The sequence below is a fragment of the Corvus hawaiiensis genome, chromosome 6 (genome assembly GCF_020740725.1).
Source record: "Corvus hawaiiensis isolate bCorHaw1 chromosome 6, bCorHaw1.pri.cur, whole genome shotgun sequence".
In the NCBI taxonomy this organism is placed as follows: Eukaryota; Metazoa; Chordata; class Aves; order Passeriformes; family Corvidae; genus Corvus; species Corvus hawaiiensis.
Window position 1 is genome coordinate 50,441,470 of NC_063218.1, and position 26,610 is coordinate 50,468,079.

Sequence of the window (26,610 nt, forward strand, 5' to 3'; positions counted from 1 at the left end):
TACAGTTCAGTTTACTATTACAATGTTAACGCAACTCTTTAATCTCCTCCTATTTATTCAGCCAAAAATGGTAGGCCAAATGTTTGTGTTTGTAGTACAAAAAGGAAAGATGTTATTGTACAGTAACCTCAGTCTGATTCCAGGAGCTACCAAGCAGATGTGTTCAGTGACACACATGGGATTTGCAGGTACAACAGCAGTTGCTCAGCATTTTCCAGCCCCAGGGCCCATGTCATGATCTTTTGGGCCAACAAAGCACATGAGCTCAAATTAAGCTCAACAACAACTCATTATGAGTGAACCAGGACCCTCTAGAAAATTAGTTCTACTGATGGAAATGGGTAAGAGCAAATTGAAGTTAAAATAGTTAGTAGTATCACGTGTAAAACTGGCTTAAGGTAAAAAGATGGTTTTGTAAAAAAAAAAAAAAAAACACAAAAGAAAAATTCATTAAAATGTATTCAATTTTCAGTTTTGTAACATGTTTCTCAAAGTGATTCAGTTAATTAAGATTAACTGGATCAAAGATTAAAAGGAACCAAAAGTGCTCTGTATAAAACAAACATTGAAAAATGCCTCTGTGCAGTGTGCCTACACTTAGTGCATCTTGAGATTTTAATTTTAGCTGAAAATTCTCTCTAAAACAGGCTTTATATTTACAGCAAGCTAGCTATTAAAGCACATAACTAGCATTATTAAAAACTTTGCTGCCGATTTTATATAGGGCAAGTCACATTTTTATCATATACATAAAAATAACTCATCGTGGTCTTAAACACCTGATAATCATATGAAAAATAAAAGGTAACTAGCTGAGCACATTTTTCTTAAAAAGGGTAAGAGAACAGCAGCTATATCCATAAAAGGGTCATAAACTCCCTACATACACTGATTTTCCAGCAATCTCAAATGGGAACTGATCGCTCTTACATGCCACCTTTGCGCTTGCCCATCTGGTAAGACTAAGGATATTCTTTCTTTTGACTGAATGCATACCAATTTATTTGCCAGTAAAAAAATTCCTGAATAGAATGCAAAACTATTTTCTTGAGAATAAGTACATGCTACATATCAAAATTCAGTTCTCTAGTCAATTTCCTCAAATGTTTTTGGTAACAGGACAGCAGAAAAATTGAAGTATAATGAAAATAACCCAATTTTAAAGCCAAAGTGACCTCTCATGGCAAATACTTCGCAGCCTCGGTGTATCCCAACGTGACAATATTTATTGCCATGAAACTGGAAAAAGTGACTCATCAGCTGACTTTAAACAGACATGTATCTACTGCTGTGGTGATCAGGTCACTTAAAATTCTTCCTTTCGAACGTGCGTCACAGAGCATGAAGAAGTCTCATGAGGAACTTTCTGGCCAAGGGGATTTACTGGGCCTATTATTCTGCTCTTGATATTTATCCTCTGATTCCGTAGGAATAGCTGTTCCCAGTTCAAGAGTTTCTGATCTAATATGCAAAGCATTTACAATAGTCAGCAGGAAACTCAATATGCTTTTGCCTGCGCACTCTGGAGCTGGTGTAACTTTTCCATTAACTTAAACAAATGCTGCTGTATTTTTAGACCATGTAATTACCCTACATCAGCAGGCTGGCCCTTGTGAAAGTACACTGGAGAAAGATTGGAGCCCTATGCTCCTCTGCTTATAAAACTCTGAAACCCAAGCCCTCGGATGTGGTGATTAATGAAATACCTCTTGATCATTTGATCTGATCCCACTTGCTGGGGTAAATTGTTTTAGTTTTTCATTGGCATAGATAGGATTTTTTGATATAATGACTGGAGGGCAAAGACTTCACACTTGAAAAGACATACCATTCTGTGTTAATGGATGACCACTGAGAATTGGAACATGTTTTAACCTTCTTCATTCCTCCCTTAAAGATAAAAGACTAAGGAGATATTTTTGTTAGGTCCAAAAAAAGTCCCTTGCTTGAAATGCTGTACGAACATCCTGGTAAGAGCATTAGCCCTCTAATTCTGCCGTTCAAAAACCTCAACAGCTCTGTGATTACAAGCGTTTGTCAAGAGGCAGCAGGCATTTGGCAATGACAAAATCTGTCGTTTTTCTGAAGTTGAAGTGTGCCAGTCAACAGCTGCATTAGGCTGTCAGCATAATGTACTGTAAAACATCAGTAAATTCACAATGACACCATTAACACTTTAATTCAATGTTTTGATAACAAGAAGCTCCACGAGGCATACAGTTGGCCTCTTCTGTCATAGAAATCAGAGGCTGCTTCAGGTCTGCCTGTGCCACAATTCAACATGGTCACTGTAAAACATGGCCAGGCCATGCTTCTTTTGATACAATATTTCATTTTCTTTCTTTGCTTGCAAAACACACTTCAGTTTCCGAGAATGAACAACTGATTTTAAAACATGGTATTGCCAGGAACACTTATTAAAACACTTCTGCTACCCAAATAAACAAATTACTAAGGCATTTAAAACTACAGTACAATAAAAAAGTTTTAGCACTGATTTTTAAGTTTTATATACTATGTTTGGTTTCAACAAGTAATTGTCACTGAATTTCACAAATGAATATGTGGGACGTATCTAATTAACTTGACTTGTTAAGGCAAGTAAAAACTAAAGCAAAGGGTAGTTACATGAATAATCTGCTTTGCTTTATTTTATAGGCCAATATAACCTCTTGCATGTTTTTCCTGACCTTAAGGCCATCTTCATTTCAGTGCATGGTTCCACTTGATTAAGAATACGTAAAAACTGTTATTCTTATTATTTCTTTTCCTTACTAATATAAAAAAAAAAAAAAAAAACAGAAAGAGCTTGACTGACATGATTTTGTGTGTTTTTGTTATCAGTTCTTGTAGGAGCAACATTTGCAGCCAGGAAAGGAAAAGGGTCCTGTGAAGGGGTCCTCAGAGTGAGTATCTTCTTCATTTCTGATCCTAATGTCTCAGTGGAATGGAACTATTATGGGAATGGGAATCTGTCAAGTAGATGGAAACACCCTCACAGCAGTCTGTTTTCTATTCAAGAACTGTAGCTGTTCAAGAAACGTTAGGGAAATGGACATCTCAAACCCCAAAAAGAGGTGAATACCTCCAACTGGATGATGACTGAAACACTAGGGGTTAACATACCAACAGAGCATCTCTGAGTGGCTAGTGGATAAAAGTCAAGGTGTTTTTCAAGAGAAAATGAGAATTGAAATTGGCCTGTGTAACCTACAGGCCATGTCCTTAGCACTGGATGGCATTACTCCTGAGGAGGCCACAAGGTTAGCAATGAGAACTCACTGTAGAGAAATCTCTCTTGGCAGCAGGCAAAGGAGAGAAAACGTTGTCCACAGACCTTAACTTCAAGAGATCCCTTCAGTTATTTTCTATTCCCTTTGTGCATCCATTATTTATGAGCATGAATGTTCTGCTCCTAAAGAATTTTCTTACCACCTCCACAGCAAGTATTGCCCAGAAACTATACACTAGGATATGTATTTCCAAACCCCTTAGGCAAATAAAACAAAACTGTGTGTTAAGCTATTTAATGGCTTTTCACAAGAAAACAGAATCTCATCTTCAGTGCAATGCTCAGGGAAAATTATTTTGAGCCTGGATGCCCCAGAGTACTCACATCTCCCAGTAATGTAGGGGAGAGGTAAGCAATCTCATCATCTCTGAAATTAACACCACCATTTAGCCTGGATTTGTACAGGGAGAAAACTGCTGTTCATAAAATTCAAGTATAATTACCTACCTACAAGTTTAAAAAGGGTGGACAGTCTGAACTCCTCTGAATGATGGTACTTCAAAAGCTCAACTGAAGAGGCTGAAATGTGGATGAAGTATCCTGGTTTTGCAAACGACTCAAAGGAACTGTATCCTGAAAGCCACGTATTCTTGTGAATGACAAATGTAGATCTGTTGTGAAAATCTTCCGATTTTTTCCATTTAGAAAGAACAAGAGTATTATTGGAAACCAGCTGAAGAAAATAATTTGGTCTCTCGGCTGTTTCAAATGAAATCAAGTTGGAATCTGAACAAAGAAAACAGAAGAAAGCCCACAGAGCTCATTTACTTGCTGATATATGCATAATAAACTAGGTTCATTCTGACGTACCACTACTGATACTAGTAGCATGAGGAATGAAAACTGACTTTGGCCTCACCAGTGAAAACAGCCTGAATCTTGTAAGAAAACACACTATATATGGATTGCAGAGTGCTAGACTGTGATGATTATTTAGTTTTCTAAATACTCTACAGATTCCAACAGGAATACAAAGAGATTAAGACATTTGCCCACACCAGGATAAAGGAATATAGTCCTGCAGTCAAGCAGAACTTAATTTACTGTCTTTACTAAGCCATTTATTTAATGAAAACTTTAATTCCATCTAACTAGCTTTAAAAGTAACATTTGCAATCAGGAATTGATAGCTTAAAAGCTCAACCTTTCATTAAAAATAAATTTAAAAATTGTATTTTGCATTCAGCTCTCTAGCTCTCCCTCTAAGAACGTTACAGCAAAGTCTTTTTTCTGGCAAATGTTCCCTCATGATACCCTACCCTGCAGTACTTCTGATTTCAAGCAGCCTCTGTACAGCCAATTGCAGGGCATCAGATCTTGAGCCTGTTACAGGCATCTGTTGCTCACAGAATTACTTCATCCTCTTTTGCTGTAAACTCTGCTATTCTCTTGAAAACAGCCATTAATCTACTGTAAAATCAAGTAACCCCCCAGGACCGGGTAGCATTTCTTTAAAAAAAAAAAAATGCGCAGAAAACAAATGATCTCTATTAAAAGGATATATTATCACATTCTGGTGTAACACTTCTGGAAGACCACCTTGTTTTCTGAGGTTTTTCAGTTAATCTGAAAAACCCAGCAGTACCAGTGAATGCCTTTTTATGAATTATCTGTTGCAAGTAGCTCTTTGATAAGTAACAAAGGACAGTCAGTGTGACTTTTAACACCTGCTCTACAGCCAGTCAGTGCATTAATGCCCCAAACTCTCCATTATCCAGGAATTGCCTGAAACTGATAAGACATGCATTTTGCTGAGGTTCCAGAGAAGCAAGAATGTCGAGTTCCTCATGACCAAATGATGAAATGCCATTTACTCAAACTGGACCATAAGGTGCAAATTCTGTTTGCCAGGTGAAATTCTGAGCAAGAGATTTTTATAGGGGAATAGAACAGTAGGACTGACCTTCCCTTTCCAAACATACATTGAACGCAATGTACAAGTGCCTCAAAACTATGACTAATAAAAGAAATCTGTCCCTAGCTATTCTGTTACAGGAGCTCTTGTGTCAGTTCTACAGACAGCAGTATTAGTAATCAAATGCTTATCATTTTTTTAAGTGACCCATATCCCTCCTTTGATTACACCTTCTGGCTGTCCAAAGAGCTGATCACGGGGCTGTGGTCAGTAAAACTACTGATAGCCAAGTGCTCTGTGGGCATTAAAGTTGTGTATGCAGACAACTTCAGCATTTAATTAATGTCACAAATGCTGGATATATACTCTTGTAGGCCACCTGCTCACGTCTGAAGGTGCGCAGCACATCTTTCATCTGCTGAAGAAGCCACGTGTTCCTTCAGGGGAAACTTAAATTGGTACCCAAAGGAGACAAATTCGCAGCCCCCACCCTTACAGAGCTCAATTAGTGCCAAAGGGCATCTCTGTGCACGTGGGCAGACAATCAGTGATGATGGCAGAGCCAGGGAAAGTAAGGAACACTTTTGTTGCAGTATTTCTCTCCCATTCTTCCCCAGAAGATATGTAAAGAGAGAAACACACATGGAGCACTGGGCTGCAATACCAGTTTGGTGCTTCCAAAGGCTGGGGGGTGGGAAGGCAGTTGCTTTTCAACTGTTTACAAAGCTACAATCTAACTAAAACCCACCAAAGGAAATTTTGGCAGACTTTAAAATGCATATTCAGCTGACAGATAGATAAAAGATATTTTTTCATCCAGGTCTATTCTTAAAAACAAGGGCAGAGTTTGCTCTGTCTTATTTAAGATGCTAGGTTATTGTGACTTTACCATGTGCTTTGGGTTTATAAAGTCCTGAAGTCAGCATAAAGCTCACTACTTGTCCAGGAACAATATCATCTTCTTTCACTGGGAAAACAACACCATCCACCAATTTCGCTGCTATTACAAATTTTCCATCCAAATAGCTGACCAGTTTATATGGGCCTTTTCCCAGAGCTGTGGAGAAAAAAATCAATTATTTTTCAAGTCAAGTGTCACAAATGCTTGAGCTCTAAACATTAGGACACAGCACATAAAGAACACATCTCACCACTCTGAAAATAGATCTAGGTGCCATGCACTAAACTCAAATGAAAACCAAAACAATCTTTTTCAGAAAATACCTGTTCTGGAAACTGTCAAGAATACCTGCACTCAACTTTCAAGATTGATGATGAGCTTCTTCTTTCCCCCCCCCCCCCCCCATCTGCTTTGGTTTCATAATCACGTCATTGAAATGGTTATTTGATTCAGAAGCAAACTGTGTGTCTGTAAGATCACCCCACGACCCTTCTAAACTATTTATTTGTATGGCTGAACTGATTGTACACTTCTTACTACTCTTTAAAACCTATTTTATTAATGTCCAAAGCATGAGGCATTTTGCAGGGAATAAATTTTGTTGTCAACAAGCATCAAAACACTTATTGAACAGTGAAGATACAAACGTAACCACTGTGAAGTAAGACAGGAAGAAATTAGCATCATAAGCAAAGAATGGTCATGTTTTACCTATAAGTAAGAAAAGCCAAAAACATGCAAAGTTATTTCACAAACCTAAAAAGCCATACCTTCTCATTTAGATCAAACTTCACTGGAGAAAAATATTTTAGAGATTATTTTTAAGGGTTTGAAACCATTTTTGTTAAGTTCTCTGTTAAAATCAGGTATTTAATGCCACATCTGAGCAGTTCACCTCATTACCATTTTACCCACAAGCCAGGACATGGCAAGCATACATCTGAGATAACTTCCCAACTGATAGCTGCCATTAATAGCACTGACCCTTAAAAATCTGTTCCAGCTGGTTGAAAGTCTGGACTGCAATTTGCAGCCTGCCTTCACATTCTGGTTCTCCAAAATCTAAAAATTTATTAAGAGTTTTGAAATCCTAAGGATGCTGTATTACAACTAGAGCTTTAGAGCCTATTAGCATGAAAAGGTAGCCAATTAGCACACATGTCCATGCCCACCTAAACATGCACAATGATACCTCTTTACCTTCAGTGCGGGGAGTTGAAAAAACACTTTTAAATTACTACTTAAAACATACAGTGTTCTGGAAATATCCTAATATGTTTAAGTCTCCCATCTCAGGCCCATCCAACAGTTGAGAGACCACAGACACCAGCTGAGGATTTCCCTTGACCGAAGACAAAAGGCTTCTGCTCCTAGTGGGACTGGAAGTATTTCACTCTGGATTCATCACAAAGTTACATAAAGAAAGCCTCTTCTGGTCTAAGACAATTTCTTAACCTTCCTGTCTCCAAAACAAACTAATTCTGGGTCATCCTTCTGTAAGTTATGTAGACAAGAAAATCTTCAGCATGGAGATGATTTTTCCCCCCACTGGAAGCTTTGAAATATCATGTGTTGAATACTGATGAGCTGGATTAGCAAACAATACAAAAATACAAAGTAAGAAGTATACAATAACCACGTTTATTGCAAAGCTGGTCACATGCACAAATCTCCACTATTTCCACGAATTTCTGTCAGTGAGAGTTCAGTAACAAGGATAATAACACACTTTAAAAGTATGTGTTACCGTCTAGCTTTGCTTTCACCACAGATGTTAGAAGCACTGCACTTTCAGTCTGTTGTAACTGCACTAAGATTGTCTAATATCAGGCTGTATTTCTTTTATGAAACAAACCAAAAAGAAAACTTAAAAACTTCAATCACCTCTTATATTCAACTATCCTTTATTTAAGTTAATTTAAAGTCTTAAACAGCGATTTAGATAAAATTCCCATGCATTAGTGATTTGACCCCACTCAATCTTTTCAGGAGTCAGTGTACGAGAAAAGGCAAATTTCTTGGGCTTGGCGCAGTGCACAAGTCTCTCCCAATTTGAACTTGGTCCCTTTCAGAAACCTTTCCAGGAGTGAGCTGCTACAACATCCAACAGAAGACCAAAATACTCCACACACCATGTGGATAGACAGGCTTCTACATGAGCTTGATAAAAAGGGTTATAGCATAAATAGCAGGAGCCCTGACCCTTCCTCACACCAGGCTGGCTTGTGTGCCACATCTAACTGTTCAGACGCTCACAGGGGAATTTGGAAATAATCTGGATATGGATTCCAAGGTTAACACAGCACTACAGCACCCAGTGCAGGTTCAAGGTATGCTCTAGCACCTTGTGCAAGGTTTGCACCCCTCGCTGACAGCCACTGTAACACAGCAGCAATGCTGCCTGCTCAGGAACTTGAGGCTAGGTCAGACAGACCTAAAAGGAGTGTTATTCCCCATCTGGGGACAAAAAGTTGTCATAGCTTAACAGCTACCTCCCTCTGGAGGCTGCACATGAGCCTGTGAGTGATTTAACATGGCCACTGGGGTCTGCTCAGCTTTGAACTGCACTGCAAGTTCTTAAGCAAGAAGTGCCACTAGCACTTTTCGGGTGATATTCTATCAATTACTTAATGATTTAATTGTTTAATCATCATCCATCACTGCAAAGAAAATTTGTCAGATACGTGTCCTTGGGAAAGGTCCAGGAATAAAAATATTATTAAATTAAAAGTCTTTGAAAAAGCAAAATAAAGCAGAAAAACAATCTTGGCTGGGTAAACATCATCTCATTCATAAACATTTTCACTAACACAATTATTTTTATACAAAGATTCTAAGACTTAAATAAAAAAACCCCCAAGATTCTACTGACATTTTGTCACTTCCTTTAGGACTTACCTTTGTTGAAATATTCACAATCATAAGCTAAAATAAGAAAAAGAAAAAAAATGCATTTACAGGCATTCTACAGATAAACAGGTTTTCTATTCCCCCTTATGATTAAGATGTGAGCCAAATGCTTGGCCAAATCAGTTCATACACGAACATCTATTAAAAAAATATTGCCAAATATTTACTGTACTTTAGATAAAATACTAATTTAAACTACACAGATTTACAGAAAGCATTGCTTCCCAGCAGGAAATACTAAGCTTATATATCTACAGTTGTCTTTTTGTGACCTCTAGTGGTTATGACTGAGCTTCACATTAAAACACACCTTTCCTATTGAAAGTTAAAGAGTAACCCCCTCACCCTGTGGCCAGTTTGCTGTGTGACCCTGAGCAAGCTGCATAGTCTCTGTGCAACTGCAAAGTTAAAACAATGCTTGTTCCCTTCCATTCTTTGCATCTCCCCCTCTTTTATCACATCTTTGGGGAAATGATAGCCTCCTGTTAGGCATTTCCACTAGGTGTTACAAAAAAGGGCCTCAGATTTTTTCAATAAATTCTAAGAATTGTTGGAGCAGGATACTAAGGTAATGACTATGCCCTGCTTAAAAACCTACTTGGTTTTTTTTTTCAGAAGACCTTTATACTTCACACTTGCTCTGGGGGCTCTAATAAGGCACCCATGTTTCCTAGACCTTATTAAGGAGTAAAGTCCTCCTGAAGATGGAGATCACTTGAGCTGTTAACTTTGCACCTTTAGTTTGAGGGATGCATGCTGTACCCTCATATAGACTTCCCATGATTTTTCCTTTCATGTCATAGGACAAGGGATTAAAAGTAGAAAAGCGCCCACTCATGAACACAGAAAAAGCACATAATCCATCCAGACCAGAATGAAATTGGAGTGAGAGGCACCAACTCATCTTCCTATCAGTGAGGCTTAGATTCAGCTCATGGCCCCAGGTAACCTGGTGTGAGTGATTTTTCAGGTCTGGCTCTCATGAACACTGGCAGTGGCAGCCCTTGGCAATGCTGGTTAAACAAACTTACGACACACTCTGGGAGACCTCCAGTCTACAGCAACTCCATGCTGGCAGCACTGATGGGCATATGCTGACACACTTGTGCAGAAACACTCACAGTCACCACCTTGGTTACAACCACAAGTATCTGTCAAGCAGTTGGAGTAAAACCAGGTGACATCAATCTGGAAATGAAATATCGCTTATCAAAAACACTCCTGTAGAAACTGCCAACCAACACCTCGACACAAAGGCTCTTTCAAAAGGCAATTTATCAAACTTTGAAGTATTAAAGATTTCACTTTCAATGCCTCCTGAAAGATGAGAAAAAATGTTCATTGGAACGCACCATAAAATCTTGTCCAGCACTTAGCAACACAATGAAATCAATGATCCATTAAGAACAGGCACATTAAGATATTGATGGCAGCTTCTGTTTTGTACAGTTTTGTAATATTTAAGCCCTAATAAACAGCAAAAAACCTTATGAAATAAAAGACTAAAGTGATCACAAACCAGTAAAACTCAGAAATTTTAAGGAAGTCACACACACATAAATTTTAAGTAATCGAAGTAGATGGAAAACTCTTTTCATTTGTGAACTGCTTCATTTTCATGCGAGCAGTTCATATTCTCTTCATATTAGACAATTTCACACAAGAATTTGTCATTTTCCCTTACAGTATTTTCAAGTTTGTCCGAAGTGACAAAATTTCACAGAAAACTGTCAATGCTAATTTGCTTATTGAAATGTTACACATTTTACAGGGATTTACATTTGAGTAAATTTTCTAGGAATGAGTTCTTCCCATCTGACACTATTTAATACATTTATTTATATATGCATGAAAAATGAGTGCCATAAAACACTCGTGATGAAAAGCAAACAAGTGGTTATGCTTACACAAATAATGCTTGTGATTAAAAAGAAAATATCCCAAATTGGGTGTATTTTTTCTGCATTAATTACAAAGTGCTTCATGATGAAGAGTGGCATTTCTCTCTAGTGATATGTTTATTTTCACTTGTTTCTTAACCGGACCACAACTCACCACTGGATGGCAAGCTTCAAATGCTTCACTTAGCAGTATCCCACATTCCTTCTTGGCAAATGGCTCTCTAAGGGGGTTCAAACTGCATGGATTTCGAATGTCAGAGCTGTCAACACACTAAGCCAGAACACAAAATGAAGGTGAGAAACTTTCTTCATAACCCCTTTGTGTTTGAAATTGCAAAGCATATTTTTGTGCTTTTAATTTTTTTAGGGAGATGTAAAATGTGAAAAAAGTACATCATTTATGAAATTAAAGCAGGACTAAGATATAGAATTAAAACATGATGCTAATGAAAAAGAAAGGAAAATAACAATTTGAAGAAATATTTCACTGGTCTGAAAGCAGCACAAAAACACACATGTACAGGTAGGTCTGTTCAGAGGTGCCACACAGTTCCAACCTACAGTCCTTACACCTGAACAGTCTCACCCAAATAACAAAGATCACTCACACAACGTGCATCAGGAGTGCCAGAAATCAGATCTTTTTACTCTAACTACTATGAAGGTACATTTCTATGAACACCACTAGAAACATTACAGTAAAAAAAGTTCAATTTCTAACTTTACAGCATATGGAAATATTTTTTTTTCTTTCTATTGCTATGACTGCACAGTTAAATGTTTCCCAGCTATGAAAGATCAGCTAATCTGACAACACAAGTGAACCTACAATTCTTCCATTATGCACAAGAAATACTACTTTACTGTTCAAACGTCTTCAAAAACATTCAGACTACTTTACAGCATTTTTCTCTACTCTGTAGCACTCTGCAGCAACAGAAGGTGCTTTTCCTTAACAGATTATGAACCACTTTAAGAACCACTGATATTGTCATTGCTGCTGACTGGTACTTCCAGGAATGAATTTCTGATTTCATTCGAGAATAATTTTATGATGTAACAGCAAAAAATCTACTAGCAAAACATACTAGCAAGCATATTCTTCTTTTGCCATGTACCTCTACAGCTGTCCAGCTGTTTCCAAACTCTTGTGGGTTTGTTAATTCAAAGTTGTCTGGAGTCCTGAGTTCATTTACTGTCTTCAAATCAAAATTTCCACATAATCCAGTCAATTCTCCCTGAGAAAAAAAAAAAAAATATATATATACACACAGACAAATATATATATACAGATATATAAAAATGTATTTTCACAAGACAAAATACTATCAGCCATGACCATTTTCAAAACTTGCATCTTCAGCTGTTTAATTATAAATTTGTTATTTTTTGATCTTTTCTTTTTTTCAGCCAAATTTCAGTCAAAACAGTTTAGCTTTTTGTAGTAATAAAGCTATGGAGAATATTTTATTTTGGCAATGCCAGCATTAGCCCTTTTCAACTATGTATCCCCAAGCCTTTGAGAAAGGAGCTGATCTTTTGTTCAGAGAAGGGAGCTGTTAGCCAATTACAGGCCTTTTTTTTATGCCTCAGCAAAATAACACCTGCTTCAGTCACATAAGGAGTACGTAATGAAGGAGACCTTTGGCCCAAAGATATTTGTCTCTGTTGTTACAGAAGTTATACAGTAAAGAGTAATTAAAAAAAGATAAATGAGAATATTTTAATTAACAAGGTAGCTGAACGCTTTTTAATTGATTTCTGACACGGTCTATTCTCTGAATAATTATGTCTTATTTAACATAAATACCTCTTTTTACATAAATACCTCAAAGAAATGGCAATAAGAGTGTTGACTTTCACCTACCTGCCATTGATGACCCATCTGGACATGAACTGTTGTTCTCTGATCCCAAAGAATGGTGATATGCTCATCAGGAAAATGAACAACAGTGAAAAATCCAGCTTTCCATAACTGCATTTTTTGTAGGCCATCGATGTAACTAGATAAGCTCTGTTCAAAATAAAAACAAGGGAGCTTATAATGGAAGTAAGATCATCAAAAAATGTTCACTTGACAGGAAATTAAACACCTAAATAAAATTAACAATGTAGTTCTCAGACTTGAGTCCAAAAACAAACAGAAGGCCACAGAGGGAGAAAGGCTTAAGCAAAAGGGGGCTGGATTTTGAATGTGAACTGTACTGTATTTTTTATGTTTTTCCCATTTTAAAAGTTTATTTTGTATCAAACTTACAGGATGGGTAATGGAGGGAAGATTAGACTGTTAATGATTCATCTGGGAGGTAGATGAGGTTCCTCATTATGATTTTCACTTAGTTATAAGTAATTCTGTCTCAGTCACATGACTTTTTTGAGTATGGATAGGTAAAAAATATGCATGAAGCAGCCTCTGGAAATAAGGAATTGTCTAACTATGTCCCTAGATTACAATCTTATTTACATAAAGCATTTTTCTCTCAGTCCACTAGCAATCAGATTGCAACTTAGCTGTAGCGTGGACTAAGATGTCTGGTTTAACTACTCAATACCTCAAACTTCCTTTCTATAGTCACTCTCTAAACTGTAAATAGTAGTACTTACACTAAAATTACTAATATGTTAAAATATTAAATGTTTACAGAATAGAGTTTGCAGTTTGGCCAAAACAAAAATGAAATTCAAGGCTGTAGAAGATATACCTCGGGCTGTAATTTGTTGGGGTTTTTTAACTGTATAGAAATATTCCTCCTGTACATTCCAGACCTGGCTAAGCTCTTAGTACAAGTGGAATTAACACCAAAACTCCCACTGACTTCAGAACACCTGTATTTCTCCTCAGATTTTAAACAGGAATTAAGTCTAAACAAAGAGCTACAATTATCTCATCTAACATTTTTGTTAAATATAGGTAAAATTTTGTTTAAGGTTTCCATTGAACAATCCAGATGTGATCAGCATTCACAGTAAAGATATTTACACCTCTGCTACTGAAGTGGCACAATAAGTTTTTGGTTATGAAAAGAAGAAACACCCAGAGAAGTACATCTGCTGCTTTTTGATCAGCAGTAAAAACTGCTTACTGAAACTTACTGGATTTCCAGTTTCATCATCAAATACTAAAAAAGATTTTCCAACATTAATGAAAATGTTTTTTCTGCAAATGATTCCAGTACTAAAGCAGTCAATATTCTCTATAATGACAGACAGACTGGTTGAAGAAATACCCTGAAGGAAAAAAAAAAAAAAAGAAATGTCCATTTTTAAATATGCTAATATAAATAAGCATATTGTTACATAGTTTTGTTAGCAGAAACCTCGGTGTATGTTTATGTCATGCAGGATTCAAAGTCTAAACAACACCAAAAATGTAAAAACAGCATGCAGGACTCAGTAAAATGTGCAGATAGGAAATAAGTACAATGGTAGATTTTAACAGGCAGTTTTAAACCCAGTTTTAGAGAGGCTTTATGAAAAATCTCACCTTAACTAGGTAAACCTTACAAGTTCCAACAAAGTCAAAGGTGAGTCCATCGAAGGTCCTGTAGTGCCGGTCCCCATACGCCGTGCACATGGATGGGCAAGGCTGGAAGGTGCACTGAAAGGATCCATGCTGGCAAATGCTGAAAAATGTATGACCAATAATGGTAATATCAGCTGCAAGCCCAGACAAATGATTACAGCTATTGCACTGAGAAGCAAAAAAACAAAAGCCGTGCAGCTGTGAGGAGTGTGGACAGAAGTGTTTTGAAATGCTGGCTACAAGCAACAGACATTCTCTGGGGAAAAAAGTGTACACATTGAACTCATACAGTCTATGTTTCTTCTCCATTAGAATGTAAGGGCTCCAGAGTGTATAAAAACCACAATAGGACACAAAAATCCAGAAAAACCCAACAACACAAAACCCTCCAAACCAACACAATACAATTTATTCTCTAGTGGCACACCAACAACATGCTACAAGGAAAGAGCCTTCTTTTTCAGCTTTTCACCTAACATTTGTTTCTACACAAGCTGAATGAGAGTCAACAAGTAGCATGCCCTATTACTAGAATCTTTATCCATTCTCTGCTTGAATGAGAATTTCAGAGCTAGATAAAGCAAACATTTCAGTAGCATCATGTTGGTGCTGAAGTTACTTAAAGGAACCATGCTGTCGGACTTAACTCTTTTTCCAGGTATCACCTGGATATTCCTACATATTATTGCCCTCAAACCCTAGCCTGATAGTTTAGGAGCTTCCAGAACAGTTCAAGTTCTCTCTATGGCCACCTTAAACATAAAAGGGCTTTCACCACACATGTACTAAGTGACTGTTTAGACCTTGCTGAATTCCCTTTGCAGCATAAGAGGTTTTGCAAGCATTGGATATTATGCCTCCTTCTGAATCACCCTCTTGCAATCTAAAGAACGTTTTCAGAAATAATGAAAGTTTTAAAAATAATGGATAGAATTTAATTTCCTGCATCCACAAACAATTATTCAAATGTTATTTCTATGTTCCCAAATGACCCAGACACGTAAAATTCCCTTGATAAAGACAAGAAAGCTGGTGCCGTGGCATAGCTTTAGAACAGGTATCTTTATAAATGTAGGTTAAACTAAATAGAGCATGAGATAGAATTTTGGTACATGCCTAAGTTGACTTTTAAAAAGAAATTATTTTTAATTTCCTCGTTAAATGAATGCTGCACATTTTACAATTAAAGTCTTAATCTGACTTACAGAAATACTGGATAAATCTCTAACATTTGACATCTCACGTACTAAAGCAGCAATCAGTATGAAGTTTTTTCTCAGTATATAAATTTTTGTCAGTGTAACATTTCCTTTGCATTTCTATCACAGTGTTAGTACACCACTGTTTTCAAAAGGGCAGCAAATATCTAAAAAATCTAGGTAGCCCCAACTACTGGTAGCATCAGGTTCCTTCCAGTTCACTTAGCAAATAACTTGCACCAACATGAAGCCATTGTCCAGATTTTCCAAGACTCCACTTATCCCATCACTGATTTACTCCACTGCTCGCATTTTGCATCACTACATGTATCAATACACTAAGCACATGGCTAAAATAAGTTAAAGATACAACATGTGAGAAGTATTCGCTGTATCAAAGCACAAGGAGATGGCAGTAGGACCTGCACAGCTAACTTCAGTCACCTCAGAGCAGTACCTAAGGAAGGAACCTCATCAAGTTGAGGGAAAGAGAGGCCAACAGAAGAAATTTTATTTGGACTGGAAGACTAAGCACTGCTTCTCATGTTCTCCTGAGACATTAGGTTTTAGTTTCACTCTTGGCCTATTCAAATCCTTCTCCATATGCTGATCTCGTAAGGGCCTGTGCAGAAACATTTCTTAACATGTAAATACTAGGGAGTTCCTTTGCATAGTTTCTTTTTTTCAGGACTCTTAACACATTTACAGTCAGAAGGAAAGGATTAAGAAGTACACAAATGTCTTCAAAACACCAGGCTTGTTTCACACTAAGTGAACATTTAGTTATCTAGAGAGCCCTGTTGGAAAAGCAGAACTACCAGCATATTCTAAACTTCAAATAGCTTTTTTAAAAAGAAGTCTTTGTTAAAGAACATGGGAGGCCCAATTCAGCAGCCCACAGTGACCAGCAGTTGCTCAATGGTCTCAGCACTATGACAGCAGACCAGCACATCTACCTGCACAACCCATCTTACCTTGCACGGCACCCCACCAAAACGTTGCTCTGATACCCTCAGCGTTAGAACCTTTTGTGTTTCATGTTGCCACAACACGCTTAATATTTCGGGCACTTGCACAGAAAACCAAACTTGGGGGAACCTAGAACTACAGGTCAGTCAGACCCCAGAGCTTGGGCTGACAGGTCCTGTCAGTTCACAGGTAGTTTTGTGGACTTAAGAAATTATTTTGTTTGTCACGTTACTGTTCAGTAGAAAAATCAGATGAATATTTATTTTGTTAGCACTACATCAGATATGAGTAAGATGATATTTATCATCAATGTACAGTAATTCCATGCACTAACCCTGCTATACAGTAACTTCTATGAGTGCCTAAATGGGTTTGTTTGCACAGAAGCACTCTCATGCTTTGCACATTTCCCTTAACATACCAGATACACAGTCCTGCATGAACACACAGCAGACTCAGAGATTCTATATGCTTTGTATCAAGCAGAGCTTGTTGCAGACTCCCTTCTATTAGCAGACAACTGATCGCCAAAAAGCCATTATCACTTAAATCTGTCTTTGCTTCTGGACATGGAAGACTACAAAAGGCATGACAACCTTAAGGATTTGTACATTAATTAATGAGCCTGGCCTCAGGGAAAAAAAAAGTGAGAGAAGGCTAAATATCCAGTGGTTTTCTGCCTGCACTGCTGCTGCCTTTGGTGAAGTCTCATACAGATTGAATGGGATATATTAATTCTCTCTGAATGCAAGCAATCCCACACCAGGTCCACATGGAGAGGCCTTTGGAAACAAGGGGGTGAATTACCCGGGTCGCTTTACCTGCCTGCCCAGTGGAGATGGCTTGTAAGTCGCTTCACCAGTCGACCAAAGGGCTACAAATCTCTTCTAGAGCAGCTACTGAGGACCTGACGAGAGGCAGAGGAAGGCAGTCAGCACAAGGCTGGACACTGGGGCACGACATCCAGACAAGGCAGAGCCTGGTGCTGACTGGACGAGCCTTCCCTGGGCTAGGCTACCCTGAGCTGTGCAGGCCAGGAGCAGCAGCCCACCAGGGGACACCAGTTAAATGCTCCTGGTAAGCTACAAGAAGGGCACAAGAGGAGGGAACTGCTCTGCTGAGAATCTGGAGGCTACACCACTGCCACAGCATCTTGGTTCTTGGCAGTAGAGCTGATTTTTCTGAGGCTCTGGTAAGACAAGTAGCACTGCTTGGTGCCAGCTCACAACATCCAGAGGTTAGAGAGGAAAACAGGCAGGGACCAGCAAGAAACAAGCCTGTTTCAGGATCAGGTAGGTGGGGTATATTTTCACACTCCTGTGAAGCTTATTAAAATGGCAGTAAATCACATCCCACTGAGAGTGCTCAAGGAAACCTGGCAGGGTACATGCAGCACTTACAACACTGGATACTAAAAGCAGTAGGTTTCTGAGTATGTTTAAATGATCCTATCAACCCTTGCCTATTGCAATTCTCCCGCTGAAAGCTGATTGATTCATCAGTTATCCACATATGCAATATCAGCAATCAATTTGTCTGTTTCTTTGCTCAGTACATGATGTTGCTCAGTACTCCCCTTAATTTAACATAATAGTGGGTGCATACTTATGGACACAGAGTTATGTTCTGGTCTCTAGACTGCTCAGATTCAATGCTAAGTATGAAAATGAGTAAGTAAAAAGCTTTAAAAAATGTCACTCAGGTGTAATACTTAAGGGATTTTACTTTGGGAATACTAGCCATGACCTTGAAAATAAAAGAAAAAAAATCATGCTCTAAATCAAGATTTTTAAAAACTAAGAAGATCCTGAACAGCTATTATTTTGTTATGTAAAGCTCTTTAAATCAACAACAAAATCGAAACCAATTTTAATAGCTCTTTGAAGAAATGTAAACATGAAGTCAAAGTAGATGATTTACCATGATCTGCTGTGAAATTCATGATCAAAACACGTGAAGGAAAAACAAGCAACCTAAAAACACACAACAAAAATGAAATAATCACTTAAATAGCTCTCCACTTACCATGTATGACAGGAAGAAACTACTTTGTCACCTGGAAAATACTCCTTTCCTTTCCATGAGCATGGACATTCATCTGCATCCAAGCACATATCCCCATGTTTCACAAGACTGTCAAAAAAGAACAGAAAATACACAATCAGCAGCAGTATAGCTGGTATCCTGGTATACAAAAATATTTTCCTAAACTTAAAATTACTACCACCTTTGAAACCCAAATAATATTTAAAGTCTTCTGAAACCAAAAAGGCATAATTTTATAGTAATTGGGTCGGAGCAATTTGGTGTCTTCCTTTCACAGGTACCTGAATATTTTATCCTTACTAAGTGCCAGCACTTCAGGCACTAAGCCTTTAATCACCAACCGTGTGAAGATTGACTCGTTAATATACAAATTTTAAGGTCAGTGAAACTTAGAATTTCAAGAAATCCTCTAAATTTCACCAGATTTCTTATAACTCAGCCAATTGCAATTAACTGAAGCCAAGAGATAACCCATGAGATGTGGGAGCCATCACAGCCCTTTGTTCTTGTTGTATGTACTCCTACTATCCAAAACTAGTGGCATATTTAGTCTAAGGACTTTTAAATGAGGATTTCCTCCTGACCTCTTTTTTTCTTTCCCTTCCCTGATTTAGAGATTTGCTGTAGTTATGCCACTTGCTCTGTGAATAACTTAATCAATATCAGAAGTGCTATCCTGGCTGCATGAAATTATTATATTAATTATTTATATTTATTTCTGCATGACAGGCACCTTCACACAAGCAATTACAAACATACTCAATTTTATTGGCAGAAGTATCCTCACAGTCTTCAAGGAAGATTTTCATCATAACAGAGCTAATCATATGCATAGCTATTCATAGTTCAAGACTAATGCTGCTATGAATTTGTGCTCACACACAACTCCTAGAGAATCAGATAAAAATGGAAAACTGTTTTAAAAAAAATAAAGTGAAAAAGATTACTTTAATAGAGACAGAACAGAGGAATTCTTGCCCAGCAAGACTAAATAGAGTAACTAGTCCTAACTTTAAAGGAAAGCATTTGTGGTTTTTTGATAATATTCAGAAAACCTGAAATTAGACAAAGAGAGATAGATAGAGATCTCAAGCCGATTCTACAAATAAATATCAGGAGATATACCAAAAGTATTGAGTTATTTTATTAAATTAGATATCATTTTACTGAGCCCGGGAAAGTTGCATTTCCTCCAAAAAGTGATTCATTTTTTTTACAAATATTGTAATGCTATTGGACAGGCAAAGTGTTACCAATATGGGACCTGAGGATCCAATAACAGATAGAACAGCTGTGATGACAAACCAATCTCTCAAATGAAAGTTGTAAAACATGAACTCTTGACAAGCTGCAGCAGTGTCTTTCACTCCAACAGCTGCAGCTCCAAGTTGTTTTGATCCTATCCAGGATCCCATTCTGTACAACACAAGAATCCAGAGCAACTAGCATGCCAGTTCCATAGTAAAAGGATTCCTTACAGGCACCATGCAGTCTATGATTATCCTTGTTCCTAACGTTTGAAATGCATTTGTATTGAAAAATAAACAGCCTCCTAAAATGGTACTGTCAAGAAGATAATATTTTTTCTTCTTCAAGATAAATTTGTTTGGAATCCCAGCACATCTCTGTAGTAATACAATTTTAAACCTGTTAGGAACACAGGAAAATCTGTATATTGTTCCTGATGTTTAGCACTGTAATTTGGGCAAGATACAGCGCCGTGGGCAAGACATGATGGCTGTGAGGCACAGCCATGACAAACAGGGTGACAATACTGTTTTGTTTCCCTGCTATCCAAAAGGAAACATTTCACCATTGAATTTATCACAGCACATTTTATTTGCTCGTATTAATAAGCTGGTAATTTGTATTTGAAAAATTATATTGTACAAATTTGTAATTTGCATTTGACTTAGACTCTTCTTCAGTGTGTTATTTATCAGACAAATTCACAGCTCTCTAAGGCTTATGAATGGGAACATGCAGAACATCATAAACCCTCCTTCCCCACTAAACTGAAAAACTGTAATTTTCCTCCAGGGTAGGTGAAGTGTTCTTTGTAATCCATACTTATTTCAAGCATTGTGTCACTTGGAGACAATCAGCTGTGAGAAATTCCCACTGGTTTAAAGCTGCTCAGAACTGAACAGGGCACATTCAGACACAGAGATCACACTGACAAGGTAACACTAAATGCAGTTTTTTCCTCACATTATTACGCTGGATTAAAAAAAAAAAAAGTGATAACAGCTTTCTCTCTTGCAAAGCCAAGCAAATGGATAGATTTCAATGATCTAAGAATTTGCCACAAATACCCTACAGAGAGGCCTTGCACAGCTCCTCTTTGAAGTATCAGACATTTTTCTTGATGCTTATACTTACTGTCCAGCTCACAATGAACTGCAAAGACAAGGACAACTATCCTGCTTCACCCTGCTGAACATGCACTTTCATTATTATCTCATTACTAGCTAAAGCTTTCTGCATTCACACACACAGAAATATGTAAACAGTCTTGGTAAAGGCACCATTAGAAGTAATATGTCACCTGTCAATCACCAAACACTTCCTTGCTTCTGCAAAACTCACAAACCTGGACCAAAACATTAGGAAAAAAAAAAAATCTTTCCCCTCTTCAGCAGAGGAGTTTTCAACAAGTCGTATATTGGACAGGCTCCTTCCCCTCTTCTGCAACAGTCTGACATCAACTGATTTATGCAGCCACGTAATATTTTTGCCACAACTACAAATTTGCTCTCTGAGGGTTTCACAGATCTTCCTACAAAGGTCTGTAATAGAGTTTAGGGGAAGAGAGCATTTCTAATCCCAGAATTCCACTGCCACCCATGACTTTCTAACCAGAAAACAAGACAGATTTTGAGAAAAAAATCCCATGTTGGTAACATTACTGTAGCACCTAATGCCTTCACTACAGTTCACTCACTGTCTAGACAAGGAAGAGTTAATATATTCCTGCTGACTGTTTTCTTTCTTGTTTGGGGAGCTCCTTGCAACCTCTTCTTCCTTTTTCCCCTGGTTTATTATACCAAAATATTAAGTAATTTTGCAATATGCTTGGAAGGTTTTCATTATTCTCACTTTACATTTCCATCCTTCTGTGTTAACAAATGATTTCGATGCTTTAACTGAGATAGTCAGTTTTTTTGCAGCTTCACCCTGGATTGGAAACCCCCCCTGCCACCAGCACCAGAATTTCAGAAAGTAACTCTGAACATAACAGAAGCCTCCTTTTGAACTAAGTGACAGAGTTTCATATGTCTCTTCTTAAAGACAAGTCAGAAAGCAGAAGGTAATATGAACATGTGCTCAAGAATCTCAATGAAGCTGGTGAAGTTTTACTGTCAATTAATACAAGTACAGAAAAAAAAATTAGAGATTTATTTGCAGCTGGTATAAACTACAAAATAAGAGACCAAAAGGGTTTGTAAGTATTGCAAGAAGAAATAAGGAACTCTAAAATATATCAAGGAAAGTTGCAAGTTGGCAAAGCAGAAGACGATGGAAAAGAACTGGGTTGTCTTGCAATGGCACTGCAATAGATGTTTTCTTTGGAAATGAGCTCCTGCACCTTTAGCACACTGTGTCTATAGCCATCAGAAATAGAAACCAGCATAAAATCCAGTGTGGATAAATATTAGTTCCTGAAACATTCCAAATACATGAATGTTGATGTAGTCTTTGTAAGAGGATTGTATTTTCCTGAGGAAATAGTCAAGGGCATAGCCATGATGTTATGTATCCCCATAGGGGTTAATCCTTATTTGCCTGGAAAACATTTAAGTCTTCTTGACAGACCTCTGCAAAACTCTGCCTAAATCAGAAGCAAAAGACTAAAAATACTTAGCCTGATAGCAGCAGCAGGGCCATCCAGAAACGAGAGGTTTGGACAGAACACAGCTTTTATTTTCATGCTAATAATAATAGTAAATTCTGAGCTTAAACTGAGGAGCAGTAGGTCTTCTGAAAAATGACATTAAATACACACCAAAAGCACAAGACTTTGATTTAATCTAAGGAGACTTATTTTAAGCTGTAACATGGTCAATGTAATTGCACCCATAAAGATGGATTTTCTAAAAATATTTGAAACTCATCTGTATTCTTCCCCCATTAATAGGTTTGTTTGTCCATAGGCACATTTATAAGATGACAACATGCATTGTTTTCTTTCTGAAAATTAGAAAGGGATGAATTTTCTTTTTCTTTTAATAAAACCTTCCAAAAATGTGTTTAAGCCCCTTATGTGTAATTTGATACATACCACAGAAATACAGTGATAATTTAGAAATTTTTGTAAGGAAAATCTGGCATTATATTCCTTAGTTATGAAACTTCATTACAATTACTGGATACTACAGCTTTGAATTTACTATCTCTTCCTTGATCTATTTTATGAGAGCAGTAAGTGATGAAAGAAAAGCAACAGACAAAAATTCTTATTATATTAAATTTCCTCAAATTTAGTAGAGTCCAGTTTTAGCCCAAAAGACATTCTTCTGTCATAAATAACAACAGTTATCTCCAGGGTGTGGGGGTGGGAGAAAGAAGGTCTGGTTTTGTTTTTCCTAAATGAAAAAAAAAAAAAAATTATCAGACATTTGGCTTAAAACAGTGGCTCACATAGCTATAAACAACTAAACATATAGTGCAAGGAAAAAAGAAAACTTCAATACAATTGCCTTGTGCTCCTGAGGTTCAAACGGACTCAGGTAGTTTATAAAAATAAATACATATGCTTGGGAAAATGGAGCACACTGTGTTCTTAGTTATTTTAGAATGGTGTTGCTTTCTTTTTAAGGTCAGTGTGTTGACACTCTATAAAATATTGAGTTGGGTATTGGATGTTGCTGAGCTGTGAGAAATTAAGTGACCTGGACACAGAGATAACCACTACTAGCAGCCAGCTGAGAATTAACTTTTTATTCCCTTGCAGTACTAACATTGAGTGCAAATTTTAAAAAGTCACTGAAACAAGGAGAAAATTACAGCCAGTTTTATAAGCATGACTAGGAAGAGAAGTCTGGTCATGATTTAAAGTCCAAAAAAAGTTAATTATTTTATTAACTAAAGTTTCCAAATACTGCAAAGTTAGCAGAGACTCCCAGATTCAGGTTAATTGTATAGTGGTTGGTTTAATTAACATAGCTTTATAGAGGGAACAAAACCATAAAAGGCAAAAAATTAGGAAGATCTAATAGGCAGATGTAACAAAAGCAATAGAAAATATTACTATTTGCATCTGAGACAATATGTATTTCAAGCTATTGACATAACTCTCAGAATTTGTATTTATTATTCATATTTAGGGACTGGAAGGCCTTGGTTTTTCAGCAAAATTGAATTAATATAAAATAGACATGGAAATTGCTAAATATTTCAGTTAATGGAAATATGAATGGATAACATGATCTAAAATAAATATCGACATAAACAATTTGACTGATTCAGTCCAAATAAAAGTACCTGTCTTCAAAAAATCTGACAGCTTAGAGTCTAGAGTCTAAGCTCTAAACTTTAAGTCAAGCTCAGCTTAGAGTCATAGAACTATTTAGTTGGGAATAGACCTCTAAGATAATTAACTCCAACCATTATAATACTCCCACAAAACTAAATATATTGCAAATACAGTATAAATTTTGCACTGTACACTCTATACAGCATAGATCAGTTAAATCCAACTCATGCTGCAGTCAAAGGGTAGCATCCTGTCAGTGGGGGAAGCGAGAAAACACAATTCCTTCAGGAAAGTGACTGCTTTTCTTGACAGCAACACCAAGAGCAGGCTGTAAGCAACAATGAACAGAAGCTGTTTCAGAGATCATTACTGGTCTGACTGAAGACCATGGAAAACCAATGGAATAGGGACAGGCACAAACCAGCATATGTCCATTTGTAGCAAACATGTCACACAGCATGCAGAAATGTAGGAAGATACTACTGGCTTTTCCCCTCCTTTTCCTTTACTCTGTCTTTTCTCCTTGTTTCTTCTGCACTCTGATTAAAGATTCTGTCTCCCTGCCAAATCATGCACATTTGGTACAGTTAAGGAGGGAAAAATCATTTGATTCATAGAAAGACAGAAGCAGCAAATGTAATTCAAATATTGTACTTGAAAAATTATGCACTGAGAGAGTATTACTTAGTTCTTTGAAATGCAACATAGAAATATAGAAAGTTTCCATTTAAAAGGTGACAGATGAAAACCAGTAAGAAAAAACATAAATAAAGTCTTTAAAATTACTTAATATGTCAGGCAAAGTAGTGTGAACCAACATTAAGAAAGCAAGCTTGAGGAGAATTAATATTTTATTTCAACAGCTTCTAAAATAGATGGAAAGTATGTCATTAATTTTTGTGCCTTAAGAACTGTAACCTATAGAATGATCTCCTGCAAATTTAGATATTTACTTAAGCATGTTTACTTGCATTTGATTTACTCACTGCAGAGTAAAAAGAATGAAGCACAGCTGTACTATAATCACAAAAAAGAAGGAATACTAGAAGTAGTGAATTATTTGAAAGAATATTTCACACTCCAGACATTAGAAAAACAGACTGCAAAACAAAAATACTGCCCCCTTGAAATCTTAAGGGCACCTTCTGTGAAAACAGGTTCTTTCCTTCTCTTTTTGTTAAGTACCTTTTGGGGTATCACTGAGGAATAATCACACCACTAAGCAGATCAGAAAGGTCCTTCCTCCTGAAAAAACACAGCTTCCTATACAGGTTTCTGAGTTGTGACATATTTGCTTTACCTCACTCACTTTTTAAATTAGTTTACCTAAATCAATTAATCAAACACATTAAATTGATTTCATTACTACTTAAATCAGCTTAGCTTGCATGTAATGAATCAAGATAAACTGATGCAAGATCTCAAAGAGGAACAAAAGCATGAATAAAGGAATGAAACTTACAATTTCAGGTAAAGGACTAATGCTAAGATCAAAAAAATTCCATGGCAGTTTTACCCTTTTAAAGTGGACAACGTCAGCTCAGTTTTCCATTTCACCAGTAAGAACTGATAGCTGAGAAAGGGGATTTCGAAGTTGCACAAATCCACAGTGCATTTGAATCCTGCACTGCTTGAACTGACATGAACACAGGATGAAGTATTGTGTAAAGCTACTGGTATTTCACCCATTTTTCTCTTCCAAAAATTTAATTAAAATTTTCTCATAACTGTACTGTACTGATTCTGACTCTACTGTGTTCAATCTGCAGCATGACTCATTGTAGTGTGAATTCAGTGACTGACTTAAAACATTAGGGCTCTTCACATCCAGCTTCTATCCAAAAAGCAACTCTTAGCAAAATTCCTTCATCATTAAGATTCAGTATCTAAATAAAAAAACCTGCATAGTTAATACATAGCATAAGTCTCTCGCTTTTCCAAAAGGACACCAAAAAACCACAAACCTTTAGGATCTTCTTAATTTTTCCTAAAGCAACCTCAAATAAAAACATAACTATATAAGCAATATAGCACCCCTAGAGGTGAATATTTAAAATATCAGTGTTGACAAGTTTGCAAGTGACTTTAATTTCTACTTCATCAGTACAGACTGACATTCCTAGTTCAAGCTCTAGGCTTTAACACTGTTTCCTAATTCTACCTGAAGCAGCACTGAGGGTAAAATTCTGGAACACAAAAAAGCCTTTCGCGTCACACCTCCTCAAAAAAAAAAAAAACCAAACCAAAAAAAACCGAAACAAATAAACAACCCCAAACAAAAAACCCAAATCAAACAAACAAAACCCCAAGAAACCAAAACCATATAATTTTGTGTTAGTATCTCTACATGCAATGTACAGCCATAGGAGAACAGAATTCAGTTTGCCAAAGTTACAGTGAAGACAAAACTTCTTTATTTTGTATTTTATCTCTAGGAAATCATAACACTTTGCCCCTTATTATATGGTTATAAAACCATATTATCAGAGCTTTGGGATCACCAACACTTGACCCTGAGTCTTCCAATGCTAGAAAAAA

General features: G+C 37.0%; 1 protein-coding gene across 1 annotated transcript in view; it reads right to left on the minus strand.

The window, feature by feature from the left end:
* OTOG (otogelin) overlaps nucleotides 1-26,610 on the minus strand; it is a 94,754-nt gene that overhangs the window by 32,955 nt on the left and 35,189 nt on the right. The window contains exons 22-31 of the mRNA XM_048308285.1: nucleotides 18,576-18,683; nucleotides 14,344-14,482; nucleotides 13,953-14,087; nucleotides 12,727-12,873; nucleotides 11,978-12,097; nucleotides 11,014-11,130; nucleotides 9,990-10,146; nucleotides 8,947-8,973; nucleotides 6,037-6,204; nucleotides 3,740-4,018 (exon numbers count right to left, since the gene is read on the minus strand). Coding sequence (XP_048164242.1) covers nucleotides 3,740-4,018; nucleotides 6,037-6,204; nucleotides 8,947-8,973; nucleotides 9,990-10,146; nucleotides 11,014-11,130; nucleotides 11,978-12,097; nucleotides 12,727-12,873; nucleotides 13,953-14,087; nucleotides 14,344-14,482; nucleotides 18,576-18,683 — 1,397 coding nt within the window. The remainder of the gene's footprint in view (nucleotides 1-3,739; nucleotides 4,019-6,036; nucleotides 6,205-8,946; nucleotides 8,974-9,989; nucleotides 10,147-11,013; nucleotides 11,131-11,977; nucleotides 12,098-12,726; nucleotides 12,874-13,952; nucleotides 14,088-14,343; nucleotides 14,483-18,575; nucleotides 18,684-26,610) is intronic.